Source organism: Typopeltis vanoorti, chromosome 12 (assembly GCF_054136105.1).
Source record: "Typopeltis vanoorti isolate ZY-2024b chromosome 12, IOZ_Tvanoo_1.0, whole genome shotgun sequence".
Taxonomy (NCBI): Eukaryota; Metazoa; Arthropoda; class Arachnida; order Uropygi; family Thelyphonidae; genus Typopeltis; species Typopeltis vanoorti.
The window spans coordinates 106,181,544-106,208,485 of NC_143560.1; the positions used below are offsets into that span (position 1 = coordinate 106,181,544).

Consider the following 26,942-nt stretch of genomic DNA (forward strand, 5'->3'; position numbering starts at 1 on the left):
CTCAACCATAGATGGCAACACTATCAGCAAGAATTTTTTTTTCTAAGTTGGTACATCTGTCATAAGCATCCATGTGAAATTGCAAGTCATTCTATCAACTAGTTTGTTTTATACAGCTGTCTGAAGCAAAAGTGTTGTCTGTATCTCTTGAAATGAATAAACTTGAGTATCGTGCAGTTAAAAAATTCTTTGTAAAAGAAGGTTTAAACGCCAAAAAAAATTCATTCAAAGTTCATTAAAGTTTATGGGCACTCTTCTCCTTCGTTTTCGACAATTAAAAATGGGCTGATGAGTATAAACGTGGTCATACCAGCCTTCAAGATGATCCACATGAAGAACTTCCAAAAAGTGTAACAACACCAGAAATCATCGATCAAGTGCACGATATGGTATTGGAGAGTCAAAGTGCGTGAAATTGCCGAGACTATAGGGATTTTAAAAGAACATGTAGGATATATTCTGCATGAAGAATTGCAAATGAAAAAGCTTTGAGAAGATGGGATAGGTGCTGCGCAGATTAAAAATGCACGCGCATGAAAATCTCTGAACAGTGCTTGGAGCATTTTAACAAAAACTAATTTTGTGCATCAATTTATTACTATGGATGAGATTTGGATTCACCATTACACACCAGAATCCAAACAGCAGTCAAAACAATGGACAGAAGCCAGTTGTTCAGCAGCAAAGAAGACAAAGTTGGTTATATCAGCAGGAAAGGTCATGGAATCAGTATTTTGGGATGCTAAAGGCATTTTGTTTATTAATTATCTTGAAAAGAGTAAAACAATAACCGGGGAATATTATTCCAATCTTTTAACCAGGCTAGACGAAAAAATTCGTGAGAAAAGACCCGGTTTGCAGAAGAAAAAAAATCATCTTTCATCAGGACAATACACCTGTCCACAAGGGTGTTTTGGCAATGGGAAAATTAAGGAATCTGCACTATGAATTGTTAGAACATCCATCCTATTCTCCAGATTTGGCTCCCTCTGACTTCTATCTCTTCCCAAAACTAAAACTCTTTCTCGCTGGTCAGCGTTTTTCTTCGAATCAAGAGGTGAGTGCAGCTTATGCGGGGTGTCTTGCAGATCTTACTGAGAACCACTACAGGGATGGGATAATTGCACTGGAGCATCACTGGAATAAATGTATTCTTAAGGGAGATTATGTTGAAAAATAAAAATAATTTTGAAATTATAAATTCGTTTTTTTCATTGTTAAGCCAAGAACTTTTCAGACCATCCTCATACTTACTAGATTCTGATGGTTTGTAATAATTTCAATCCTCTTTATTGTATTTCAGAATTGTTAAGTGCTCATATATCTCTCATTCCTTGTAGAGACATTCTCTTTTTGCTAATGACGACAACATGTCAGCTATTACTACCCCACTTCTCGCTTGACATTTACATGAAGTGTGAATGGTCACTGAAGAAAGTGACGGATGATTGAGCTGACAGAGAGAGCATTTGGCACTTCGGTAACGAGGAAAACAAGAAGAGAGAGAGAGAGAGAGAAGGGCAACAAGAGAATTTTGTTTTAAGAAGTTTTTAAGAAAATGTGATAGTCAGAAGAATATTAATAGATGATTCTGAAAGGGACTTTGTAGCACTGTGAATCTTTAAACTGGAAGAGTTGAGACTGCCAAGTGATCAGTAAATAAAAGAAGACATTTCAGTAGATGTTCTAATTCAACATTTGATGAAAATAAATGGCAAGTAACATCTTCTGTTTAAAAGACGCCAGATCTAATTATTATTCTATTTGAGTGATGGAATTGGCAAATTCTGAAATTGTGACTTAACATGAATACCACTACTTGGATATATTATGAAGTAAAAGAAGCTGTTTTTTTGTCTAATAAGGAATTTGAGATTTCTGTGTCATATTGATTTGAGTGAGGTAAAAATATGAGTACTCCAGTGAGGCAAAGAGGATGATTAAGACAGGCATATGTAAAATGGTGAAATAAAACAAAGAGCCCATGGAAGTGAAGAGGTATAGTTCGACCACAGAAGAGAGAACCCTCAACACTTTTGCACATGGCAGAAGAAGGTGAATCCATTCCAATAATAGGGGTAATCAATATGTTTCATGGGATGAGTATTTATTATTACACATTGGAAAATTAGCTTTTCTTTTGTGAACATTCTAGTTTTTAAAGTGGAACTATTTGGCTTTTATAACTATTGGAAAATTTTACACATAAAAGCACGTGTTTTTGTGTGTTGGTGACGAATTTGTATGTCGCTTATTCTTCCCCCCCCCCTTCAACATGAATTGACTCTTATTGGCACTCTGCCAACTACAGTTCTCTCACCTGTGGGCAGACAGTTTTATATTTTTAGATAAAATATAAAACTGTCTGCCCACAGATAAAATATAAAACTGTCTGTCACCTAAAAAAGAAACTGAATGATGAACATTTTGTTGCGAAAACAAGGTGCTAATCTGGTAGACATGATTAAGTATGTGTTACACAGCCTAGTAACAGAATGCGTCAGAGAGTGAATATGTTTTTTAAGATAAAGAAATCTCTAAAGAGTAGACTTATTTTAGTATCTGTTAGATCCAATTAGCTTTGTAGTGATGTAATTTGAATTAAAATTTATACAATATTTTAGTTTTGTTAAATACATATATTATATATATATATTTTTATTTAGTCTTAAGTCATTAATTTTTCAGATTCCAAAATAATAGAATAAAAAGTCATTGCACCAATCAGACTGAACTCGTGTATATTTACTAAACATTCGGTGTAAAAACAAATCTCTTTACATCATCATCAAACACCTGACATGTACCCTCAAGGGGTGTACAGGATATGTCAGTACTACATGAAAAACTTAAATCACCACTAATTTCCTATCTACAATTTTCCTCCAAATCAATCTGTTACCTGTCAAGACTCCAACATTATCAGATCTTATATTTCTGGTCTTCTAAGGCACTTTTTACTATATCAATCCACCTATATCTTGATCTTCCTCTGAGTCCTTTTCCTGCCAACCTTGCAGAGAACACTTGTTTTGCTAATCTTTCCTCTCTCATTCTGTTTAAGTGACCATATCACCTGAGATTAGCTCTGCAAATGCATTCCTGGAAGCTAACGATGTTAAGTACTTTCTTAACATCCTTGTTTTTAATATGATATTGCCAGTGATGCATTTGTGTTCATGTTGCTGAATCCAGCTTGTTCTTCACCAAGCTTCTCTTCCACAATCCTTCTTAACCATTTCTCAAGTATACTTGCATAAATCTTACCAGGAACAATCAGCAAGAAAATACCTCTGTAATTCTCACAATCAATTTTATTTCCCTTTTTATATATGGATACTATGAGAGCTCTACTCCAGTCATCTGGAATTCATCCTTCTCCAGGGCCTCTGAACTATGCAGTGTAGCCACTGTAAAACCTTTATACCTCCATACTTGAGTGTTTCTGGTCAAATATCATCTACTCCAGCTGCCTTTCCACATTTCAGGCTTTTTTTCTACTTCAACTATGGATATGTATTCCTGATTGCATGTCTGTCGAGTGTTTTTTTACCATTGTGCTGTCATCACTGCTTGTTTCATTTAGCAATTTTTCAAAGTAATTACTCTATACATCAAGGATAATCTTTTTTTCCAGTTTTCATGTCACCTTTAATTCCTTTTACAGCACTCTTTCCTCCATTTCCAAGCTTTTTTTTTCAACAACCTCCAAAATATCTTACCACCTTCTTAATATTTATTTTCTATGCTCTTACCGAAGTCTCCCCATGACTTTTGCTTAGCTAGTTTTACACAGTGTTTAGCTTTCTTTACATTTGTCTCTGTATTCTCTAAGAGCGCAAGCGTACTTATTCACCAGGAACTTTTGATATGCTTTCTTCTTTTCCTTCACTGCCTCTTTAAGTTCCTGTGTCCGCCATGGAAGTCTGATTTTTCTATCCTTGCAGACAACCTCACCACATGCCTCTCTGGCTCACTCAATCAATGTTTTCTTCAGAGTTTGCCACTGAATCTCCAAGGTTCTCAAACTCTTTCATTTTCTTTTCAATAATCTTTGTGTATTTTAGTCTACAATTCACATCTGAGTGCTGCCCAACTTTCATTCACTTTAAAACTTTTTTTTACATGTTCTTATTTTCAATATGAAATTCAATTTTATCCTGCTCAAGACTAAATAGTGATCACTTCCAATGTCAAATCCTCCGTACACTCTGGTGTCCTGCAACAGGGAGAAAATATCACTATCAACAATAACATAGTCAATGAGATTTTTCTTATTCCTTGCCTCTTCTCTCTATGTGAATTTGTGCACATTTTTATGCTGGAACATGATGTTAGTAATAACCAGTCCTGAGCAGAAATCCAACAGATATTTGCCATCATTATTAGTTTTGTTCTTTTCTCCAAATTTTCCAAAAATATTTTTGTATGTCTGACAATCATTTCCTATTCTGTTATTTAGATCCCCAACAAGGACCAACTTTTCCTTTTTCATTGTGTCAGCTGCTTTCTCTAAAGCTATAAAAAATTCCTCCAATCATACCTTAGAACTCTTTACAAATCTCTTTACAGTGATGAAAAATGATAAATAATAATAACATATGTTAACATAGCTGTATGTTTAATTTTTCTTTGGCAAATATGTGTGACTGCACTTAGATCTCTTTCAGTTTGCAGATGGTCCTCAGTTCAACAATTTTAAAGACTATCTCCACCTACACATGATATTAAAAAAAAAAATAGTCTTTAGAAAGACAACATTCCAAAATCTATTTAATACCTGCAATATGGCATCCGACTGCTTTTTTATGCCATTCTGGCAATTAATAAAATGAATAATGAATAAAATGCATAGTGTGGTCATAATTCTCTCATCATCATCGATTTCCTGATATATAGCCCTCAAGGATGTTCGGGCTACTGTGAAACACTCCATGATTAAGTTCACATTATTAGTTTCAATCCACAATTTTCTTCCAGATTAGTCTAATACTTGTGAGCTTCAATATTGCCATCTTCACTAAAAACTGTGCCCAAATAGATGAAATATTTTACTTATTCTATAGGCTCTCCATTCAGAATGCAGTTGATGTTCAATGTTTTGACTTATTTTCATAGTTTTGGTCTTTTTATTGCTTATTTTCATATCAAATAATTGTTAGAGTTGTTATTCAATTTAGTTAGAGAATCCTGGAGCTTGCATTAGATGTGTTTAGAAGTACATCATCTGTATAAAGCAAAGAGCTAAGTTTGATATCTCCAGTTCTAATATCAGGCCTAATGCCACTTTCTTTCATAATGTGATCCATATAGATGATGAATAAGAGTGAAGATTATGCAAATCCTTGTTTTACTCCTGATTTTACATTAAACCATCTTTTACTATATTTACTTCAATTGTAACTGTTGTGACAACTTAAATATACACTATGTACTGCTCAGTCTAATTTTGCATTTACCCTATATAATTGTAGTCTTTTGAAAATCTTTTCTTTCAGCACCTTGCCATATGTTTTTTTCCAGATCTATAAAACTTAAGTACAGATCCTGGTCACATTCCCATGATTTCTCAACTATTTGACATAAACTGAAAATCTGATCTTGACAACCTCTATTTGGCCTAAACCCAGCTTGCTCTTCTCCAAGTTTCTATTCTACAATCTTTCTCAACCTCTTTTCAAGTATGCATGCATAAATCTTATCTGGAACACTTAGCAGAGAAATTCCTCTGTAATCTCATATTCAGCTTTATTCCCTTATCCAAATATCCAATTATTTGGAATTTGACCAGGCCCTCTGAATTATGCAGCATAGCCACTGGCAAAATGTTTATAGCTCCATACTTATGCATTTCTGGTCGAATATCATCTACTCCACATTTCAAATTTTTAATGGCTATTTCTACCTCAAGTATCGATATGTACTCCTCCCGAAAAAGTTCTAGTATGGTTCTGTCACTGCTTGTTTCATTAAACAGTTTTTCAAAGTAATTACTCCAGACATATAAGATATTCTTATCTTCAGTTTTCATGTCACTTTTATCATCTTTGATTCCTTTCACAGTACTCTTTCCTCCATTTGTAAGCTTCTTCAATAGCCTCCAGAATATTTTGCCACCTTGCTGATATTTATTTTCCATACTCTTATCAAAGTCTTCCCATGACTTTTGTTTAGCTACTTTTCACATAGCTTAACTCTCTTACATTTTTCCCTGTATTCTTTTAGGCCATCTGCTGACTTATTTACTATGAACTGTTGGTATGCCTTCTTCTTTTCAATAAATGCTTCTTTTAACTTCTTATGTTCACCATGGGGTTCTTATTTTTCTATTCTTGTAGATAATTTCAGCACATATTTCCTTAGATGAAAATGGTGTTAGTAATGACTAGTCCATGAGCAGTATTTCAGCAAACATTATCATTGGCTTTTTCCTTTTCTCCAAATCATTCCTATATGACTGGTGGGATTCATTTCCTTCTCTGCTGTTGATCTCCAAAAATGGACCACTTTTTCCATTTTGCGACTGAAATTTCTTCCACAGAAGAACCTTCTTTGAAACTAATATTTCACACAAATAAGTTTAATTGTCCATTTTCTTATTTTGAAGTATGCCTATATCAATCTACTTGAAACTGCCTTCTGATCAAGAATCTTCACTTTTGGTGCTGAATGTTATCACTACTCCTTCTTTCCCTTGATCATTATTGCCTGAATATAATAGCATCTTATTATTTAAGTAAGATCTCATGTTTTTGTCTTCTTTGTCTCAGTAATGCCAATTATGTCCATGTGACACTTTTCTAATTCTACCACATATTCAATTTACTTTTCATTAATGCTCTTTATACTGATGGTTCCTATCTACAGTTCTTCATCTCAAAGAAGATTTATAACTCTTCTTTGAGATGTTGAGTTGGAGCTTGTTCCAGTAGATGTCTTTTCACCATATGCCCTGGTTTCCTGACAAAAATTGCAGGGGCTTTTTTTTAACTAGTCAATCAGCCGCATGAAATCTCATCATATTGTACCATCATATGCATTTGTAGTTTAAGTCAAGAGAGAGAGAGAGAGAGAGAGTACAGTTTGGTTTGCTAAATCCGAAATTGCCTGTCCATACTCATTTGTTCAGTACCTAGTAGATACCTATTAATGAGGTGCACCACATGAAGGTAAGGATTAGACATTAGATCAGAAGCCCTAGTCGGTTCTCTGCAAGGTGATATGGAGGTCACCTCCCAGGGCTTTGACCCTTAAGCAACCCCTATAACTATATAATACCAGAAATTCCACAAATCTCAGTTTGCAGAATTTCAATTAGTATGAGTGCATACCCTGGCTCTTTCACACTAGAAAAGCCAGGGTATATATGTATAATCTACAGTGTGCTTTGCTCAGGTGTAAAATACTTTTTACATACGCATAAGTAACAATATATTCTCCTCAATCATCTGCACCTCAAAAGTCAGACAATGGCTTTTAATTTAACAGGACATGATGTAAAAAGTGGACTCTAAGTAATGAAAGTCACTTTTTATCTTGGTTCCTATTTCACACCAAAAGTAATGGAAGAATGCAGTCCTTACACGTGATGTGCTATCACTGCTTAACATCTGTAAATGAGTTACTACAGATAAAACAAAAGTAGCTCGGGCTTGTTTTACAGCTAGCACTTTTAAACATGAAACATGATAATAAATTAATCAAACAAAAGAGATTCAAAGATGTCCGAGCACAAGCGAAAACTTCAACAGACAGAATTTTTTTTATTATGATACTCATTAATGTAAGATAGTCTCAGATGCTTTTAAACATGTCCAAACTATGCATCCATTAATTTCTAAACTACCACTACATGCCCTGAGAGACAATCATGCAAAAAGCATAACAAAGAATATTAATGATGATATATAAATGTCTCTGTCCCATTCAAGACAATTACTTAGGAAGTTATATATTTAAGTTAACTATGCTGCACTGATCAAGACTCTTTAATGATTTTATATATAGGTTATACAATACTTAATAATAAACAAAAATCAGATCTAGTTATGTAGGTAAACAGCTGTGCATGGATCTCAATAATACTGGGATTTTGCTCTGTTGTCAAAGAAACTTTGCATTTGACATGGGTTAGGATTATACCAGAAGATTCAAAATGTGAATCTTCTGCTATAATAACATTATAGTTACTTTAATTACATTATAACATTAATAACATTAGTAACTTCGACACTATGCTAAAGCACACTGAAACATCTGAAAGCAGCTCTGTTTGTGAATGAACAAATTTAGTTTTAATTTCTTTTTTTAAAAAAGAAATATTCAGTATAACACTAAAAAAAAATCATTTACCCTTCTTGTAACTGATTTATCAATCTTTTCTGGATCATCCGTTTGCAGCATCATGAGATCTGCATTTAAAGTACGTATCTTCTGAAGTCTCAATCTCACATATCTGGCTCTAGTAAACTCCTGTATATAAAGATAAGAAAAGATCTGACATGTAAGATTTATATATATATATATATATATATATATATATATATATATACACTATGCATCATAAGAATTTAGTATATATTTTATAAATTTATAGTATAAATTTATTATATTGACAAATTTTTTAAAAAAATTAAAATTAAATATTATTTCTAGAAAATTTCCATGTGACTCCTCTAAAATTGATAGTGATACTTATGGCTATTTTGCTATTTTCATAAGGAGTAGCCCATGTATAACATCATTGCCTTTATTTACTCCAGTTAAACTAAAACATTAATGATGTATATTTTAAAAACATAACTTAAAAGAAAAGTAATATAAAAGGAATAATTTGGATGACTTGGGGATGATTGACAGACAGATATCAAAAAGTAGTATATGGTGGGTGTGAATCTGCCAGATTTAAGGTGGCCGGTGGTGTGCCTCAGGGTTTGGTCCTTGGGCCATTATTGTTCAATCCATACATTAATGACATCAGGCGGGATCTAACTTCATATGTGCAATTGTTTGCTGATGATGCAAAGATAGGCAGGGCAATCAGGGATGCTACTGATATTTAGCACTTACAAAATAATTTGAATAGGCTGGAAATTTGTGCAAACAAAAATGGCTCTTAGTTTAATGTTAGTAAGTGTAGAGTTATGCGCTTTGGCATGATTATAGTTCCAGCGGCTCATATTAGCAGGATTATGCTACAAGAAACTCAGGAGCAGTGATGTAGCTAGAGCTTTTGCTGCCCAGGGCGGTCCCTAAGTTTGCCACCCCTCTCAATACACACCAAAAATACTACAAAAAGTCAAAACGACGTATAGGGAAATAAATTAAAACACTATATTTATTTCTGAAATAAAACTTTAATTTCAACATTATATAATGTTATTTTTCTTGCTTTTCTGTTAGTAAAATCGATCACAATGTTGAAGTCTATTTCATAGTAATGTAGGTAATTCTTAATCAATTTTATTTAGAAAAACTCCTCTCACAACTAGCAATACTTACAGCAATTGTAAGGAAAATTCGCGGTAGTATTACAATAGTTGGAACCGAATTCTCGAGACTGTATTTTAGAATTAATTGCAAAAGTTCAAAAATGTTCAAAGTGTCACCCAGGGTGGACCGCCCCCCTCTAGCTATGCCTCTGCTGAGGAGGCAAGGGATCTTGGCATATTGGTGGATAAGAATTTGAAGTTCTAAGGTCACGTAGCAAAAGTTGTAAATACAACTCAGAGGATAATTGTGATGTTGAAGCGAACCTTGACATGTAAGGATAAGGAAGTATTTTGCCTCTTTATAAAGCTTTGATAAGACCACACCACGTAGATTATTGTGCACAGATTTGGTCTCCCAGATTCCAAGGGGATAAAGAAGCTGTGGAAAGGGTGCAAAGAAGAGTTACAAAGATTATATCTGGATTATGGATTTAGATTATGAGGATAGATTGCGAGTATGTGAATTGCAGACTCTAGTTAACAGGAGAAAGAGGGGTGATATGATAGAGGTCTATAAACTTTTGAATGGGTATTATAGGTATCATCTGATGAAATTTTTCATTATATGGAAGGTACCATAATAACATGCCAATTTTTCATCTCTCCTTCTTCTATTCACCAAACTCTGCAGTCCACATTCCCTCAGCCGCTCCTCATAACTATCATTGCACAGTTCAGAAACCATCTTAATCCCCCTTCTCTCACTCGCCACATATCCAACTCCTGGGTCACATACATGCAGCAAGCACTGCATGCCACAAAGTCCTTTATTATGTTACGTATAGTGGAGTTCTTAAATGATGGAGGACTTGGTGACATGGCATTTGTGATTGCAGCTGCAGCTGCCATCATTCCTTACTGCCGAGAAACTACTAAACTAAACGCTAAATATATATATATATATATAAAAACGCTATATTCAACTATACTAAATAGCAAAAACTTATCTTCTTTCCACCGCAAATGCTGCTGACTGTGACACCTTGCCTTGCCTTCTCAGTAACCCAAAAATAACACAATATATAACAATGAAACTCCAAAAGCAGAACCACTAAAGAACACTTGTGTTACAGAGAAAAAAATTTAATAATATTAATAAATATTATTAAATATTATTCTTAAAAACTTTTTTTTTTTTTGATGGTTACATAAGGCAAGAATCTCCCAAACTTTTGGGAGGGAGGGGGAGGGAGAGAGAGAGAGAGAGAGAGAGAGAGAGAGAGAGAGAGAGAGAGAGAGAGACAATGATTCCAATTCAGATTTCGCCGATGTAAAAGGGCCTTCAATACTTCTTTGAAAAGATGTTCATATTTAAACTTGCATCTATAGAGAAGACAAGCTTTATCCAAGTGGATATTGTGTTTAGAGTCAATACTATGTTGTGCCAGATCAGAATAATTTTAATAATATTTATTAATATTAATTTCTAGCACGCAGCAACAATTTTAATCGGTAATCCACCAACTGTTATGTACTTTGTATTCCATTCCTTTGAATTGCTTATTGACTACACTGATGATGTACTCTTAATTTCAGTATACGAAATATCTTACTTTTATCTCATTAAAACTATTACTGTTATTGTGTTATTTATTATTCCATATAATCCATATATATTATTCCATATATTATGCCACAGGTACCTTTGAAATTAGTCCAATAAAAAGACACATCATCTGATTTCATAAGTAGTAACTTGATTTCTAAACCATTTCCTAGAATAACAAATACAGATATTAAAATCAATATAAAACTCACTCTCAGCTTATCACTTGGATCATCTGCACCTGGCCTTCCATTAACTAACGACGTGTGAATCTGAAAGAGATAAGCAATTTATAATCAACATCTTGTGAAAAAGTTCTACTCTTATACATTTTTTTTTCAGATTTATTATACAGAAAAAATGTTAATAAACAACATGGATTTGCAATTTCAAAATGAATGCTAAGTATGCAGTAATCTTTATTATTAAAGCAGAAACGTGAAACTCTAAGGCAAAGAAGTAAAATACAGTTAACTGATTACAGTAAACTTGTAGGGACTATAGGAGTAGTTTGTTACAATGAATTCTCTTTGGCATAGCATTGTGCTCAATGAGGATTGATCAGGATAGTTTAGTAGTTTGTTATAGCATACGAGTTTAAACGGTGCTTGCTATAGAGAGAATTAACTGTACAATGATACAGAATGAGGAACAAATTACGTTTAACCGTAGAACACTCATGAAACAAAAATTATGATGCAAGTCATCACTCACATTTTTGGTACTTTTGTCATTCTGTTGCAATGCCTAATACTTTCAAATAGTATGTTGTGTTTCTTATGCATACCACACATTTCTGTGGCTTGTTCCTAGTACCCTGCAAGAATGGTGTTACAGTCTTAAGAAAGTTATCGTAACAAATTTTCTGGTTTTTCCTTCCAACGATCTTTGCAAGTTGGATAATATATTATCAAACTAGATGATGTCTGAAAAGCCCAAAACATTGTAAATTAAGTAACTTACATTGTGAAAATCCTATCTGAAACTAAGAGATGCATGTAAATGACACTTAACATATCAAATGCCATTTTTAACATACTGGTTTTGAAAAATATTATCATAAAGAAGAAAAATATAATTCAGCAAACTCTAAACACATGTTTCTCTGACAATTTTGAGTACATTAGTCTAGATGACACTGAGAATATAAAAGCTATAGTAAATAATTTTTTTTAAATCTGCTGCTGATTTTAAAAAAAAAAGTCTTTCATATTTGTATCTGGTAAGGTGAAGCATAGTAGTTTTTTTCTATTTGATTCTGTGTAACAAAGCATGAGCAGCTGGTTCGAGTGGAAATTCAAAGGAGCATGTGAAATGCTCAAACATAATCTGAATTGGAATAAAAATGATGGTCTAACCATTCCAAGAATGTGGAGGACCCATCTGCAACCTTCATAGCAACCACAAAGAAAAATCTCAATACAAGAAGACTTGGTGAAGTGGTTTTTTTTTTTTTTTTTCTGAACATACAAATCCAGAAGATAATTCTAATATAACAATATGAACTGTACCATTCCAGAAGAATCTTAGTACTTAAGGACTTTAGCAGAGTCTATTGTAGTTTTTATTTATTTTTTATTTTATTTTATTTTATTATTTATTTTTTTTTATCACTAGAGGTCGGGCTAAGAAAAAGATTAGTTAACAACGCTGATTTAATTTATCTTTATAGAGTGCAACAGCATGTAGCTTGGTTCCTATATACATGTACCCTTCTGATGATGACCTCAATACAGGGGTCGAAACGTCAAGCTATTTTATTAATAATTAGTAAAATAATCTTTTCAACACGTGTGTTTTGTGTCCCTAAATTTATAAATATGAATTATGTTCTTCCAGCTTGACCATAAAATGATAAATTGCAAGAACAAGGAACATTATATATAAACATCTGGAACAGACAGAGGAGGTAGAGAATAAGTTGACAACAACAATAGATTTCTTCAGACCATTGCCATTCTAGAGAGCCTTACAATTCTAGGCAGAATTGGTAATACCAATAATAACAACATTACCATCATATATTAATATATTTTTAATGCTATAGAAAAAATAAAAAACATGTTAATGCTAACCTCTCCTCTTGTATTAAGCTTGGAGTAATAAGAACTACAGATTGCAATTGGCAATAATGGTCTCATATGGAGGCAGAGGATTTTTTCACCCGTAAATTCGGGTTTTTCGTCCCACAGAACAGGCAAACCAGCCCATGAACACACACACACAGATCTACAGTCATAAAATACATACTTAATCCCGCATTAGAAGGGTTTAACCAGTCCTAATGGATGGCAGAGGAAAGGGGAAGGGAACCCCATACGAATAAATAAATAAATTGGCAATAACAACAAGAACAAGGCCTGTTTAGTTCAGTGGAAGTGATGTTTTCATCCATTGCACTAAGCCACCTGAAGACAGACTTAAGTTAAAGTCTAGTTGCTGACTAGAAGAACTTTTCCTAAGCCTTTCTTCGACTGGTTCCCGAGTTAGTCGATCTCTGGCATGGGCAAACTGGTTTTTTCTTCCCATAAAGTCAAGAAAATCAACTGTCGAACCCGCAATATTTCAGACAGTAACACACCTTGTTAGGGTTATGTACTAAGAGATGGCAGCACTTGTTTGCCAATCTCTTCATTGGTTGCTGCATAGAATTAGTGAAAGTCATGGGCCAGCTATCTCTGATTGGCTACCAGTCGAGATTGAACTGCCCACCCAGTCTCCAAAGCTAGATAGGGTTAAAAGGCCTCGTCTACTCTCTATAAAGGAATAAAAAGCATTAGCTAATAGCCGATTTAATAACAAGAACAATAACAGTTATACACATCTAATATATTTTTATTGCTACAAAAACCATAAAATGTTAATGTTTACCTCTCCATTTTCCAGTGGATTAAGCTTGGAATAATAAGAAGTACAGATCACTTCTTCATCACTTCTGTAATAAGGCTTACCAACAGTAGGACGAATTCCATAAATTTCCCAACATTCAGTGTCACTAATAGCATAGTACTGCCATGGTTTATAGATAATGCCATCTACAGATCGCTCCAAAATCCAGTTACCAGGTCTGGGAGAGACTGCAGCTTTTACAATGACATATGCTACTTGATATTCCTGAAAATGAATTTTAATGAAATCTTAAAAAGTCATATTCACTTATTCAAAGAATAAATCATTTAATTCTAAAATTCTATAAAAACATATTTTTAAATCATCTTTGTGTGCATGTAAATGCAACTTTTTTATACTGAGTTAGTGTTTTGTATACAACAAAACACTAACTCAGTATAAAAATTTTTTAAAAAATAATAAATAAAAATAAATAAAAAAAATATCAATTTCTGGCTTCTTTTTTTTTTAATTCTAATAATTAAAAATATGCCTAAAAATTTCTCTGCGATATTCCGTGTTCTCAGATTTGACCTTTTTGACATATCACAGATGAAGGTTTAAGGTTTCTCAGTACTAAATCAGATTTTTTTTTTCCTTTTTTCTAATGTTAATCCAACCATTGGCAACTGCTAATTAAACATTTTTATAACTTAACATTATCTCTAGAAACATCACTGCATTTATAATAAAGTTTATAAAAGCCAAAGCAATCCTTACAGGCTTCAGCAATGTTGAGAAACATGCCTTTAAAAAATTGGCAAAACAGTGCTTGGATCGACAATCACTAACAAATTTTCATTATTTCAAGTCTCAAATTCATAATTTACTGAAAATATTATGGAAACTATAATACCTTATTTTAAATAAACAGAAATTTTGTATCTAATTAAAAAATTTTGATTAATTGTTGCATTAAAATGTGTGATAATAATAGCACATTGCTGAAAAAAATCATTAAAAAACTTCACTGTTTTTTTATGATGTAAAAAATATTATTTCTCAGGTATTTCCATAATGACTCATGGGAAATCACTAACCACTGTTCACACCATACTCATCATACCTCTCTTTGAACTCATTATGAAGCACTCACAAACACCACTGGCAAAACATTCTACCCTACCCCCCTCTCTCTCTCTCTCTCTCAAAATGAAAAATCTAGTTTAACAGCCTTATTAACCACATTCTTATACAATTTTCAGAATATTAACCACATTCTTATATAATGTTCACTCCCTTCCTGTCATGTAATAATAAAATAAATAAATAAATAAATTGGTGTTAATCCTAGAAGATCCCCTTAAATAACTTAAATGCTTCTATCATGTCCCTTTAAATGCTTCTAAATGTCCCCTGTTATTCAACTTTCGGATCTGAGGATTTGAGCCCACAGATCCTCAATCTATTCTTATAGGGATTCCATAAACCTAACATAGTGTTGGTCACTTGCCACTGGATCCTCTCTGTGGAACTGACTCCATGGAGATCAAATGTTAATAATGACCAGATCTGTGTGCAGTAGTCTAGATGTGGCTTTAATAATGCCTTATAAAGAGGAATAATAACCTCCTTAATCCCTTCTTGTCAGTGTGCTCTTCAACAGCCACATAATCATATGTGCTGTTTTGGCCACTTTTGCAATATGCTAAACTTCAACTTCCTTGTCAACAATCACTACACAAGTCCTTGGTCTCATTAATTTCCTGCAGTTCAGTTCCATCAATATAGTACACAGCTCATGTTCTCTTTATCCCAAAGTGATAAGCTACCCTTAGCTACATTAAACTGGCACTTATCTTTGATTCATACTTCCTGTCTATTTAAGTCATTCTGCAGGATCTCTATATATTGACATCAACTATTTCTCTTCCTAGTTTTGCAACATCAGCAAATAAATGAATATCTACCCTTAAGTCATTCTCTATATCACTAATGTATTAGATAACAGAGGACATAATGGTGCCCCTGCAATACTTTATTATTAGTCACCTGCCTTCTCTTCTATAAATGACATTAAAGGATTAAAAAAAAAAAAAAGAGTAAATTTTTTTTTCATGCAAACACTGAAAAATACAACTTAAAACAGATGAACACAAAAAATTCAGCACTGCCTTTCAGTATTAGCTTCATGTTTTATGTGAAGAATTTCATAATACTTTTAAGATATCTTCTGCCTCCCCAAAAAAACATCAACAATGTGTGCATTATCAGTGAATGAGTTCAAAGAGATGTATGATACATATCTGTGAATAATGATTAATGCATGCTTCCTGTGATGAATCTTTGACTCCGTGGCCATGCACAAATAGATAATAATGAAAAGACAGAGAATATATAAATTGGCAGGAACATGGTAAAACATTAACTGTAATCTCAACAGAGAACCTACAGGATAAGTAAAATACTGCAGCTATTAAAAGCAAAATTTTTAATGAAGATGGCAAATTCAATATAAAATAAATAACAAAATAAGCAAAGCCAATATGATGAGGAGTTAATTAAATTTATATGAAATAACACAGAGTTAGTCAAAACAATAAAGTAACTGTTTACAGGAGTGTTCAAATGAATCTGACCTTATGGATCTGAGAACTGGGCTAGAAAGAAAACAGTTGGATCAAGAACTAGAAATTAGAAAAAATTACAAGGCATGAACTTATGGCATCAATGGTAGAATCACATGAACTTGACATTAATAGCATTGAGAATGTGTGAAAAGAGCTGATCTAAGGTGCCATGATCACAGAATGGAAAAGGTTGGCAAAACAAGTGATGTCAGGATGACAAAAAAAAAGACTTAGAGGAAGATAAGATCCAGGTTGAATGATGCAGTTAGATGTACTGTAAAAACAAAATATAACATTGTGATTTTCTTCCTTGACTACTTGTATAATAACTAAAACACTTTTTTTTGAATGTTAGTCAAGTGGGTTTTAATTTATTGTCCTACATGTTTCGCCAATTTTTGCTATCGGCAATTCTTCAGGGAATACAATTGGTAAGCTATATGAAGGTAACAGACTAAGTTTTAACTGACCAAAAAAAAATAAAATTTTTTTTTTTTTTACCTATATTTTTAGGTCAGTTAAAACCTAGTCTGTTACCTTCATATAGCTTACCAATTGTATTCCCTGAAGAATTGCCGATAGCAAAAATCGGCGAAACATGTAGGACAATAAATTAAAACCCACTTGACTAACATTCAAAAAAAGTGTTTTAGTTAAAATATAACATTATTTAACAATATTGGAGTCCTGACAAATGACAACCTAAACTTGAGGATATTTTGAAAAGTAAGTAAGTAATAATGCAAACTTAATCATGTAATACTATCATAGTATTCTAAATGTCCCCTGAGGATACATTATCAGGAATTTGATGATGATTAAATGTAACTGCTTACCTGCCCAAGATCCAAAGTGATGGTAACCCATTCATACTGCTTCCCATTTTGTAGAGTTGGACTTTGCCACCACTGATTTGTACCATCAATTGCATGAGCAATAGGATGATGTTTATCAGGACTTGCTCCACTAGCATCACATACGCCACACTGTGGTTCCCTAAAAATATACTGTGTACTACAAAAGTCCTCAAAAGTAATGACATCACTGATCAAGCTTTTGATAAATAGTTAATTTTCATTTTCAATAAAAATAAAATTATTCATTTATTTAAAAAAATAAATCAATATTTAAATTCTGAATGACAAAACTAGTTCTATTTTTATTTATTTTAGTTTAGTTTATTGTGTGTGGTCTCATTGCAAGGTCTCAAATAAATGCATTATGAGAACTACTATACTGCTAATGTTTTTGTATATAAGGAAGAAAAAGACACCTGGGAATAACAATAAACTTATTTAGTTATTATTTGCTGATATTTTTATTGGGTCACCAGGACATTTTTCACAGATACAAGGTCATGAAATATGCAAATAAACAAGCTAAACAGCAGAAAAGCAAACACAGAGTGAATTCAAAACTGCATAACCTTGCAGTCCTAATTGCATCCTCTATGACAGTGTTTCTTAAATTCTGTTCAATGGAACCCAAGGGGTTATGCAAAAACTTATAGCAGTACATACAGCATTCACACATTTATAACTCAAGCAGATTTCTTGGTGATCTAAGTGGTGAAGAGAATCTTGTGTGAATGAATAAGATAGCTAATTTTCAGTAAGTGTGTGCGGTTAGCCTAGTGGCTGTGTGTGCTTTGCAACCATATATGGGAAGGAGTGTTCTAGGTTCGATTCCTGTCGGTGACGTGAGGAGCTGAAGGATCTTCCTCAGCCATAGCCAAATTAATAAACCCTCGATACCGAAAGGTACAAGGAAGATGAGATGAGAATTTTCAGTAAGTCTTGATGCCTGTTTGAATATTATAACTTGAAAGAAATGAAGTTTTTTCTGAGGTACTCCACATACAAGGGGCAGCAATTGATTTTTTGTGATCTGAGTTTTGGAGAAGAATGTAGAATTTGCTGATTTTGCAGAGAAGTCATTAGCCATAAAAAAAAAAAAAACTGTCACGGATATCACTGATTTCAAGAGAAAGAGGGGACTAATATGATACCAAGAGACAGTTTTAGCTCAATTTGCTACAGTTTATCAACACCATATTGATGGGTGAGTGATAATGTGAAAGATGAATGTACCCACTGGTGTAGGGAGGGTTTCTGTACACAGAACATGATAAAGGATCTGTTGGATGGCAAAGTAACTAGAGTGTCAAAGAAGGGAAATGAATGAATTGAAAATGTTTTTAATAGTAAAACAGATCCCAGGGTAAGGGCAGTTAAAGTGTGCATTAAAACATTTCTAACCTATCCAACATATACATTCAGACATTATGAATGTACCACTGACAATGTGTTCATTGGCCATATTGAGGGCTTAAGTGAAAAGACATCTAAGCCTTTACTGTGTGTGCTGGTTATTTTACTTGCTATAAAACCTATATACAGATTGTTATGCAGAAGCAAAAAAAGTCTGGATGAGTTCTGAAGTTTCTTTTAGTAAAAGGAAGACTATATCAAAATTGAATAATAAAATTGAATAATATTAGTATCGCTAAAGATTAAGTCTGACAAGCAAGATATGAAGTGCATAGTTTTTAACAGGAGAAGTATCCGTGCGGTTAGCCTAGTGGCTTTGCGCTTCGAAACCATATGCCTGGGGAAGGAGTGTCCTAGGTTCGATTCCCGTCAACAACGTGAGGAGCTCAAGGATCTTCCATAGTCAAGTTAGCCGGTCTTTGGCATGGAAAGCAGGGTTTTTGTCCGTCAGTTTATCTGGTGTTTTTCATCCCGCAAGCTGACAAACCGGTCAGAGGACACACACGGATTACAGTCAGAAATACTGACCCAGCCATAGGTCTGATTCATCAGCCTATACCGGTTCCGGAACCCAGATAAAATTTGGGGGGACTAGATGGTACCATGAACTCCCGTATAAAGGGGGAACGCTGTATCATCACACTGAATTTATTTATTTAACAGGAGAAGTACTATGATCAGTAATCAAAATCTCATAAATTACTGGCAACATATCCTTGTACCTGGGAAATGCCATGATGACCAAGACAAAATATTGGATAATAGTTTAATAACTAAATAAAAGTTAGTTAATTACCAGGTGTTTGTAGTCGATAAAATTAAATATCGCATTGGATGAAGAGTTGTTGCATAACCTAGATAAGAATTTGTCAATAGGGACAGATAGAATATCAGCACATATGCTAAAGAAATGTTCAACAAATTGGCTAGGCTTTTCACATGTTTGTATAACCCGAGTTTCAGCTCAGGAATGATACTTCAAGAATGGAAGGAATATATGATATAGTTCCATTGTACAAGAGTGGAGCAAAAACTAATGTGTCTAACTACCAACCTATCAGTATCTCTAGTGTGGGAGTGAAGATTTTAGAGAAGGTGGTAAGAACTCACATATAGAAATGGGTAGACAAGCAAAACATTTATTATTATTACTATACTCTGAAAGGAGGAGCATGGGTTTGCTAAAGGAAAGTCATGTTTTAACAATTTGCTCATATTTTATAACAATGTTACGGCCAAGTCGGATAAAGGAATAGATACACCATGATAATGTTGGATTTTTCTAAGGCATTTGATAGGATCAGTAGGCTCATGGCTTAAATCGTGGGGGTGCTGCATCTTTCAAAATATACATATACGTGTTTGGATAAAATATCAAAATTATGGTAAAAATTTTTAAAAAAAATTAAACATGAAAAAATATTGTTTATTATCGATAAAATTTAAAATTTTATCAATAATAATACAGTTTGGTATAATTTAAAATTACTTAAAAATAAAATATATTCTTCTTGTTTTGTTTCATGAAAAAATATTGTTTATGATCGATAAAATTATATAGTTTAGTATAATTCAAAATTACTTAAAAATAAAATCCATTCCTTTAATTGTAATTAAAGGAATGGATTTACAATTTTTGGACATTACAATTAAATCCTTTAATTGTAATGTCCAAATATTTAAAGGGATGGAGTAAACACGATAAGAACTATGAACACTCTACTACTGGCACAAACTGCATATAAACAACAGTGGAACTGCGCGACGGACAGTGCCGCATTATGCTAATAGCTCGCATCTCACTATGACGTGCATATGCTTGCATGCATAGCAATATGACACTGCTAGCGTCCTTTGCCTGCCTAAGTGCTACAAGATGGATTTTTATTATTTTTTTATACAAAATAAGAGAATTGTATAGAATTGTTGATGATAAAATTAAATATTACAAGATATATAAATAAATTAATAAATATATTTATATATCAAGAAAAATTGGGGGTGCTGCAGTTCTGTAGAGCCTATGCAAGAGACACCCCTGGATAGGATATCACACAAAAGGCTGTTGCATAAACTGGAGAATATGGGATTGGAATATAAATTCATGACTTGGATCAGAGGATGGTTGACAGACAGATATCAAAAAGTAGTATACACAGGGTGTGATTCCATTAGATTTAATTCATTCTACTGTGCGACCACAGATGCGAGATCCCTCATGGCAGAAGAAGGTGAATCCATTCCGATAATAGGATAATCAGTGCATTTCATGGGATGAGTGTTTATTATTATACGTTGGAAAATTAGCTTTTCTTTTATGAAAATTCTAGTTTTTAAAGTGATAACTATTCTGCTTGTATAACAGTTGGGAAATTTACATATAAAGCACATGATTTCGCATGTTGGTAACAAATTCATACATCGCCTTATTCCTTTCTCCCCTTCAACATGAATCTTCTTGGCACAATGCCAGCCGAGGATCTCGCATCTGCGGTTGGACAGGATTTATTTATCTATCTATATTGATTCAATCTACACATTAATGCAATTGCTTGACAATGATATGAAGATAAGCAGGGCAATCAGGGATGCAACTGATATCCGGCACTTACAAAACGGTTTCAATAGGCTCAATGGTTTCAATTGGATGAATGAAAATGGCTATCAGTTTAATGTTAGTAAGTATAATGTTAGGAACTTTGGCATGATGAGATTTCAAAGAGCATATTATATTATGCTGGGTTATAATACAAGAAACTGATGAGGCTGGGAATTTTGGCATCATGGTGGAGAGGAATATGAAGTTCAAAGGTCACATAGCAAAAGTTGCAAATACCATTCAGAGGATAATTGCAAGGTTGAACATGAGAGGTTGACCTTGACATGATAAGGAAGTCATTTTGTCTCTTTATAAGGCCTTGAGAAGACAGCACCTAGACTATTGTGCACAGATTTGGTCTTTCAGGTTCCAAGAGAATAAAGAAGCTGTGGAAAGGGTGTAAAGAAGAGTTACAATTAATATTGGGATCATGGGATTTAGATTATGAGGAAAGATCGTGAGTCTGTGGATTACTGGCTCTGGTTAACAAGAGAAAGAGGGGGTGATATGACAGAGGCCTATAAATTCAAAATGGGTGTTATACAATGTCATAGGATGAAATTTAAATTATGTGGAAGGTGGGGAGAGAACACAGGGGCATCCATGGAAGTTAAGTTTATTCACAGTCAAGAAAGGGATAAGGGCTAGGTTTTCTCTCACAGAGCAGTGAGTAAGTGGAATAGTTTGCCTTTAGAGGTAGTGAGTGCATGCAATAATATTAATTATTATTATCGTCATTCTCAGGCATCTGTTGCTTCCTATAAATAAAAATATGAGTGATAACAGCATCTAATTAATTAAATGAGATTACTAATTATCATTAGCAGACAACTTAGTACAACTTCTTATCCATAATACAGTAACCGATTTATTTTTTATTTAAACAATCTGATTATTTAGGTAAACAAAAATTATTTATAAAATTTTGCAAATTCCTTAACTAAAATAAAAGTATGAATTTTTATAACATGAACCATCATGTTAAGTTGAATTATATGAAATTTTGCCCATGTTCTACTGAAAGAGCAGTAGGGAAGTAGACAATCGCTTTGTTGGATTGTTTTGAATTACAACTAATGCAATTAGGTTATAAGGCCAGTGTATCATGTTAAGTGCATGCATTCTTGTGGTTAGTTTGCCCATCTCACAGGATGAAAAAAACCCAAGTTTCCAAGGGGGAAGTTCTGCATGTCTATATGAGACCAGTTAACTCATCTTCAATTAAAAGAACCCTTATGAATGTTCTTCTATCCTAGATGAAATTCAAACCCGGATCTTTTATGATTTTAATTGTGTATGCGCTTAATGCCAAAATGACATCTATGTTATTGCTGAAAACTATCTTTTGTCTTTTGTTCAACAGACCCCTAAAGACTATAATATCACATTATGTCACACATACTGCTGTCACTAACCAAGGCACTATTCATATACTGTAACCACACATCAATGAAGAGCAGGAGCATGCACATGCTGTGCATTCAGTGATTTAGTGAGTGCACTTTTGGTGTAGTTACTCACTTCTTGCACAAAAGGCAGGCAGAGACTACATGATTTTGCTCACTATTTGAAGTTATTGCATTATGTCCCAATATGTGAACAGTGCAGATTCATTCTGATAGTATGCGCATGTTGAAATGAATTAAAATCTGTAAAACAAGTGGTTGCTCCTAATAAATAAATCCTCTACACTTTTTTTTGCTTATTCTTCAAAACAAACAGGGCTAAAAAACACTGGAGTGCTACCTAAGTTTTGGAATTCAGTTTGCAGGTGGCCTCCTCCTTTATCATTAATGGAAGATGAGTGTATCTATAGACTTTTGTCTTACTGTGTAAATACAGCATGAGTTGAATTCTACAGTTGACTTTTTTCCTTGTTGTAAGGTTTAAGCTCCCTCCCAAATATCTTCTTGGAGATAAAAACTCTACTTATCCAAATTAATGACTGACTAACTCAGTAAATCATGGGAGAGGGGGGTAGAAAATGTTCCTCCACTGACCAGAATCAAATTTAAGATTTTTCTTCTACCAATCTAGCGATATACATCACCAAAATTGCACGGGAACCTAGCCTAAGCATCCACTCTGCTGATCAAAAAAGTATAAGTTATACTATAGATGTAAAGCAGGATATCAGGACTAGAACTGGGCTACCCACACGTTTGCAAACAGGTGTGCATTTAAGAGGATGTTTAAATGGCGCATATCCATGAATACCATTTGCTATTTCAGTGGCATATAGAAGGAGCCAACTCTGATTAAAAAACACTTGTGTTTTCCAAAGTCAAACAATTTAACACAATAGTTCTAACTTGGAATCAGCCACAAGATTAGTATCTCATGACTGTTAACAAAGTTTACCAATAAAACTTGATATTGAAGCATCATGTTCTCATAAACAGGATTCAGACCTTCAGCCAGCAGTGATTTAATCACCTCACTTGATAACTCAAGCAGAGCTGAATGATCCTGCAAGATCTGAATTTCACCAAACATGCACTGAAATATCCTCAGAGAAAGGTATAAAAGTCATTTTGTTTTGCCATCAACAAAATTTAGAATTATTTTTTTTTAATTCAATAATAAAATTAGACTGGGATATATTGGCAGAAGATTTTAGTAACACGTTAAATGAGATTACTAATTATCATTAGCAGACAACTTAGTACAACTTCTTATCCATAATACAGTAACTGATTTATTTTTTATTTAAACAATCTGATTATTTAGGTAAACAAAAATTATTCATAAAATTTTGCGAATGTCTTAACTAAAATAAAAGCATGAATTTTTATAACATGAACCATCATGTTAAGTTGAATTATATGAAATTTTGCCTGTGTTCTACTGAAAGTGCAGTAGGGAAGTAGTTGTGTCAGGTGTTGTGGTTAAGTTGTTGGAGAAGCTTGTGAGAACTAGGATCCAGAGTTGGGTTGATAATAATGGTATTATCTTTGATGGACAGCATGGATTTGCTAAAGGGAGGTCATGTTTTAGTAATCTACTTACTTATTACAATAAAGTGACTGCTTCCTTGGACAGAGGAAAAGGATACACAGTAATATACTTGGATTTCGCAAAGGCTTTTGATAGAGTACCTCATGATAGGTTGACAGTCAAACTAGAGCAGATGGGGTTGGATATTAGATTGGTGCATTGGATTGGAGACTGGCTATCTGATAGGTATCAACAAGTTGTGTATGGGGGAGCGATATCCAGGAAAAGGAAAGTCACTAGTGGAGTGCCTCAGGGGGTCTGTTTTAGGTCCATTGCTGTTCAACTTGTATATTAATGATATAGGTGAAGATTTGGATGGAGATATTCAGTTGTTTGCAGATGATGCAAAGTTGGGATGAACCATGAAGTGTAGTGACGATGTTGTGGCCTTACAGGAAGACTTGAATAGATTGAGTGATTGGGCACAGAAATGGGAATGTGAGTTCAATGTTTCAAAATGTAAGGTTTTAAAATTTGGAAAACAAAGATGGGATGCAGAATTTATGCTTGGTGAGAACATATTGTTGGAGGTAGAGGAAATAAGAGATCTGGGGGTGATAGTGGATAAGGATCTAAAATTTAGGGGACACATAGCCAAAATTGTGAAGCCAACACAAAGGCGTCTGGGAATGATGCGGAGGACACTGACGTGCAGAAGTAGGGAGATTCTTGTTCAGTTGTATAAGGCTTTGATTAAGCCACACATGGATTATTGTGCCCAGATTTGGTCACCGGGTTTTCAGAAGGATGAAGAGATGTTGGAAAGGGTCCAAAGGAGACTGACTAAAGTAGTTTCTGACTTCTGGAATGTCGAGTATGAGGAAAGATTGAGAAGATGTAATTTGCAGAGTCTGGTCGACAGGAGGAAGAGGGAAGATATGATAGAAACCTACAAGTTGGTTAGGGGTTGTTATAGGATCAATGCTGGAGAAGTTTTACAGAGAATAGTGGGAGATCAGGGGAGAACCAGAGGTCATCCCTGGAAACTGTATAAAGAGGGTGTGAGTAGGGGAGTGAGAGGCAGATTTTTTTCATGCAGAGTTGTGAATGATTGGAATGCCTTGCCTGAGAATGTGGTGCCTGCAAAGAGTTTGAATGTGTTTAAAACACAGTATGATGAGATATGTGTGTGATAAAAAGACCTTCCAGATGAGTCTTTGACTCCATGAGGTCTTGGGGTGGTAATAATAATAATAATAATTAAGCCGACTAGTTTCGCCAACTAGACTATTGGCTTCGTCTGGGCATACATAAGGTGATAAAAAACAACTTAAAACAACCGAAGCAAGAAACATAAACAAGTACTAAACGTTATACAAATTCAAAAGACGCATCACATCGAACTTGTTTGAATACCAGATCTTTGTTTTACTAATTATGTAATTAGTGCCTTCTTGTTAGTGGTATTGGACTTTCATCCACCAAAACCAGAGAGGGTTGTATTCATTACAGTCATAATTAGAGCTGTTTCAGTATCTTTCCACCACTCTAGCTATCACTTGTACCTTAATTGCTTGCCATCTTGTTTCTTGAGTACTGACATTGTCTGCATGTTTTTCAGGTTGTAATCAACTCTTACAGGAACAGGTCTTTTGCTCCTGTGGCAAAGTTGACAGTCTCTTATGAAGCTATGGCCTTAAGAGATAAGAAGACAGGAAAGATGAAGTGAGTGGTCTGTCCTGAAGGAGATGGGGGGGTTGAATAATTATAGATCATATAGGATTTTCCTATTTAATTTTACTTTTAAGGGGCTGTCTCCAGTTTTGGGGGACAGTTTCCCAAAAGTGGGTTCTGGCAACTCAATGGACTAGACAGTTTTGTCTTTTTTAATTTGTTTGGTGTTTTCCCTTACTGTTAATGTTTTTGCCTATGTTATATAATTTTATTTTAAGTTATTTTAATTTATTTTTATATTTTAGTTTTTATTTTGATTTTTTATTAATTTTTTTAATTATTTAATTAATTATTTATTTAATAATTATTTAATCATTAATTTTGGTTACGGGATAATGATAATAGCTTTTCTTCTCTGCATCCAGAGAGTTGCTAATATTGGTTATTAGGTGTATGTCAGAGGCTTGGGGGGAAACACTTCTCTGAAAGTAATAGAGATATTGGTGTGCTTGTTAGCCTGGTTAACATATGCTCTGGTGGCATTATTTAAGAGTATAGTACCATAGGCTTTAAGTAAATAATGAACCTAAGAGGTTGATTAAACCTGAGCATGGGGGCCAGGCTAACATAAAGATCTGTTTAGGATTAAATTATAATCAATTGTAAAAGTGAGAATTTTTTGGGGATAACAAAAAATAAAAAATAATAATAATAATAATAATAATAATAATAATAGTAAAAAATAAATAAAATAAATAGAAATAAGTAAAAAAAATGAGGTTGTTGTGGCCATTTTGTTTACTTTTCTTGGAATTCATCATTTCAAGGCAGCATCATTTCAGAATGATGCTGCCTTCAAATAGGTAGCATAATGCAGGTGGGGAACTCCATCTTTTCCTGAAAAGATTTGGTCCCAGTTCTGCTAACTGTAGTCTCAGGTAGTTTTTGATTGATGCTCTTGAACTT

At 33.8% G+C, this 26,942-nt stretch overlaps 1 protein-coding gene across 1 annotated transcript in view; it reads right to left on the reverse strand.

Annotated features, from left to right (window-relative positions):
* Positions 1–26,942, reverse strand: part of LOC150101107 (laminin subunit alpha lam-3-like) — a 789,889-nt gene that overhangs the window by 720,048 nt on the left and 42,899 nt on the right. The window contains exons 3-6 of the mRNA XM_090402236.1: positions 17,333–17,492; positions 13,909–14,151; positions 11,250–11,309; positions 8,353–8,472 (exon numbers count right to left, since the gene is read on the reverse strand). Of these exons, the coding sequence (XP_090258362.1) occupies positions 8,353–8,472; positions 11,250–11,309; positions 13,909–14,151; positions 17,333–17,492 (583 nt within the window). The remainder of the gene's footprint in view (positions 1–8,352; positions 8,473–11,249; positions 11,310–13,908; positions 14,152–17,332; positions 17,493–26,942) is intronic.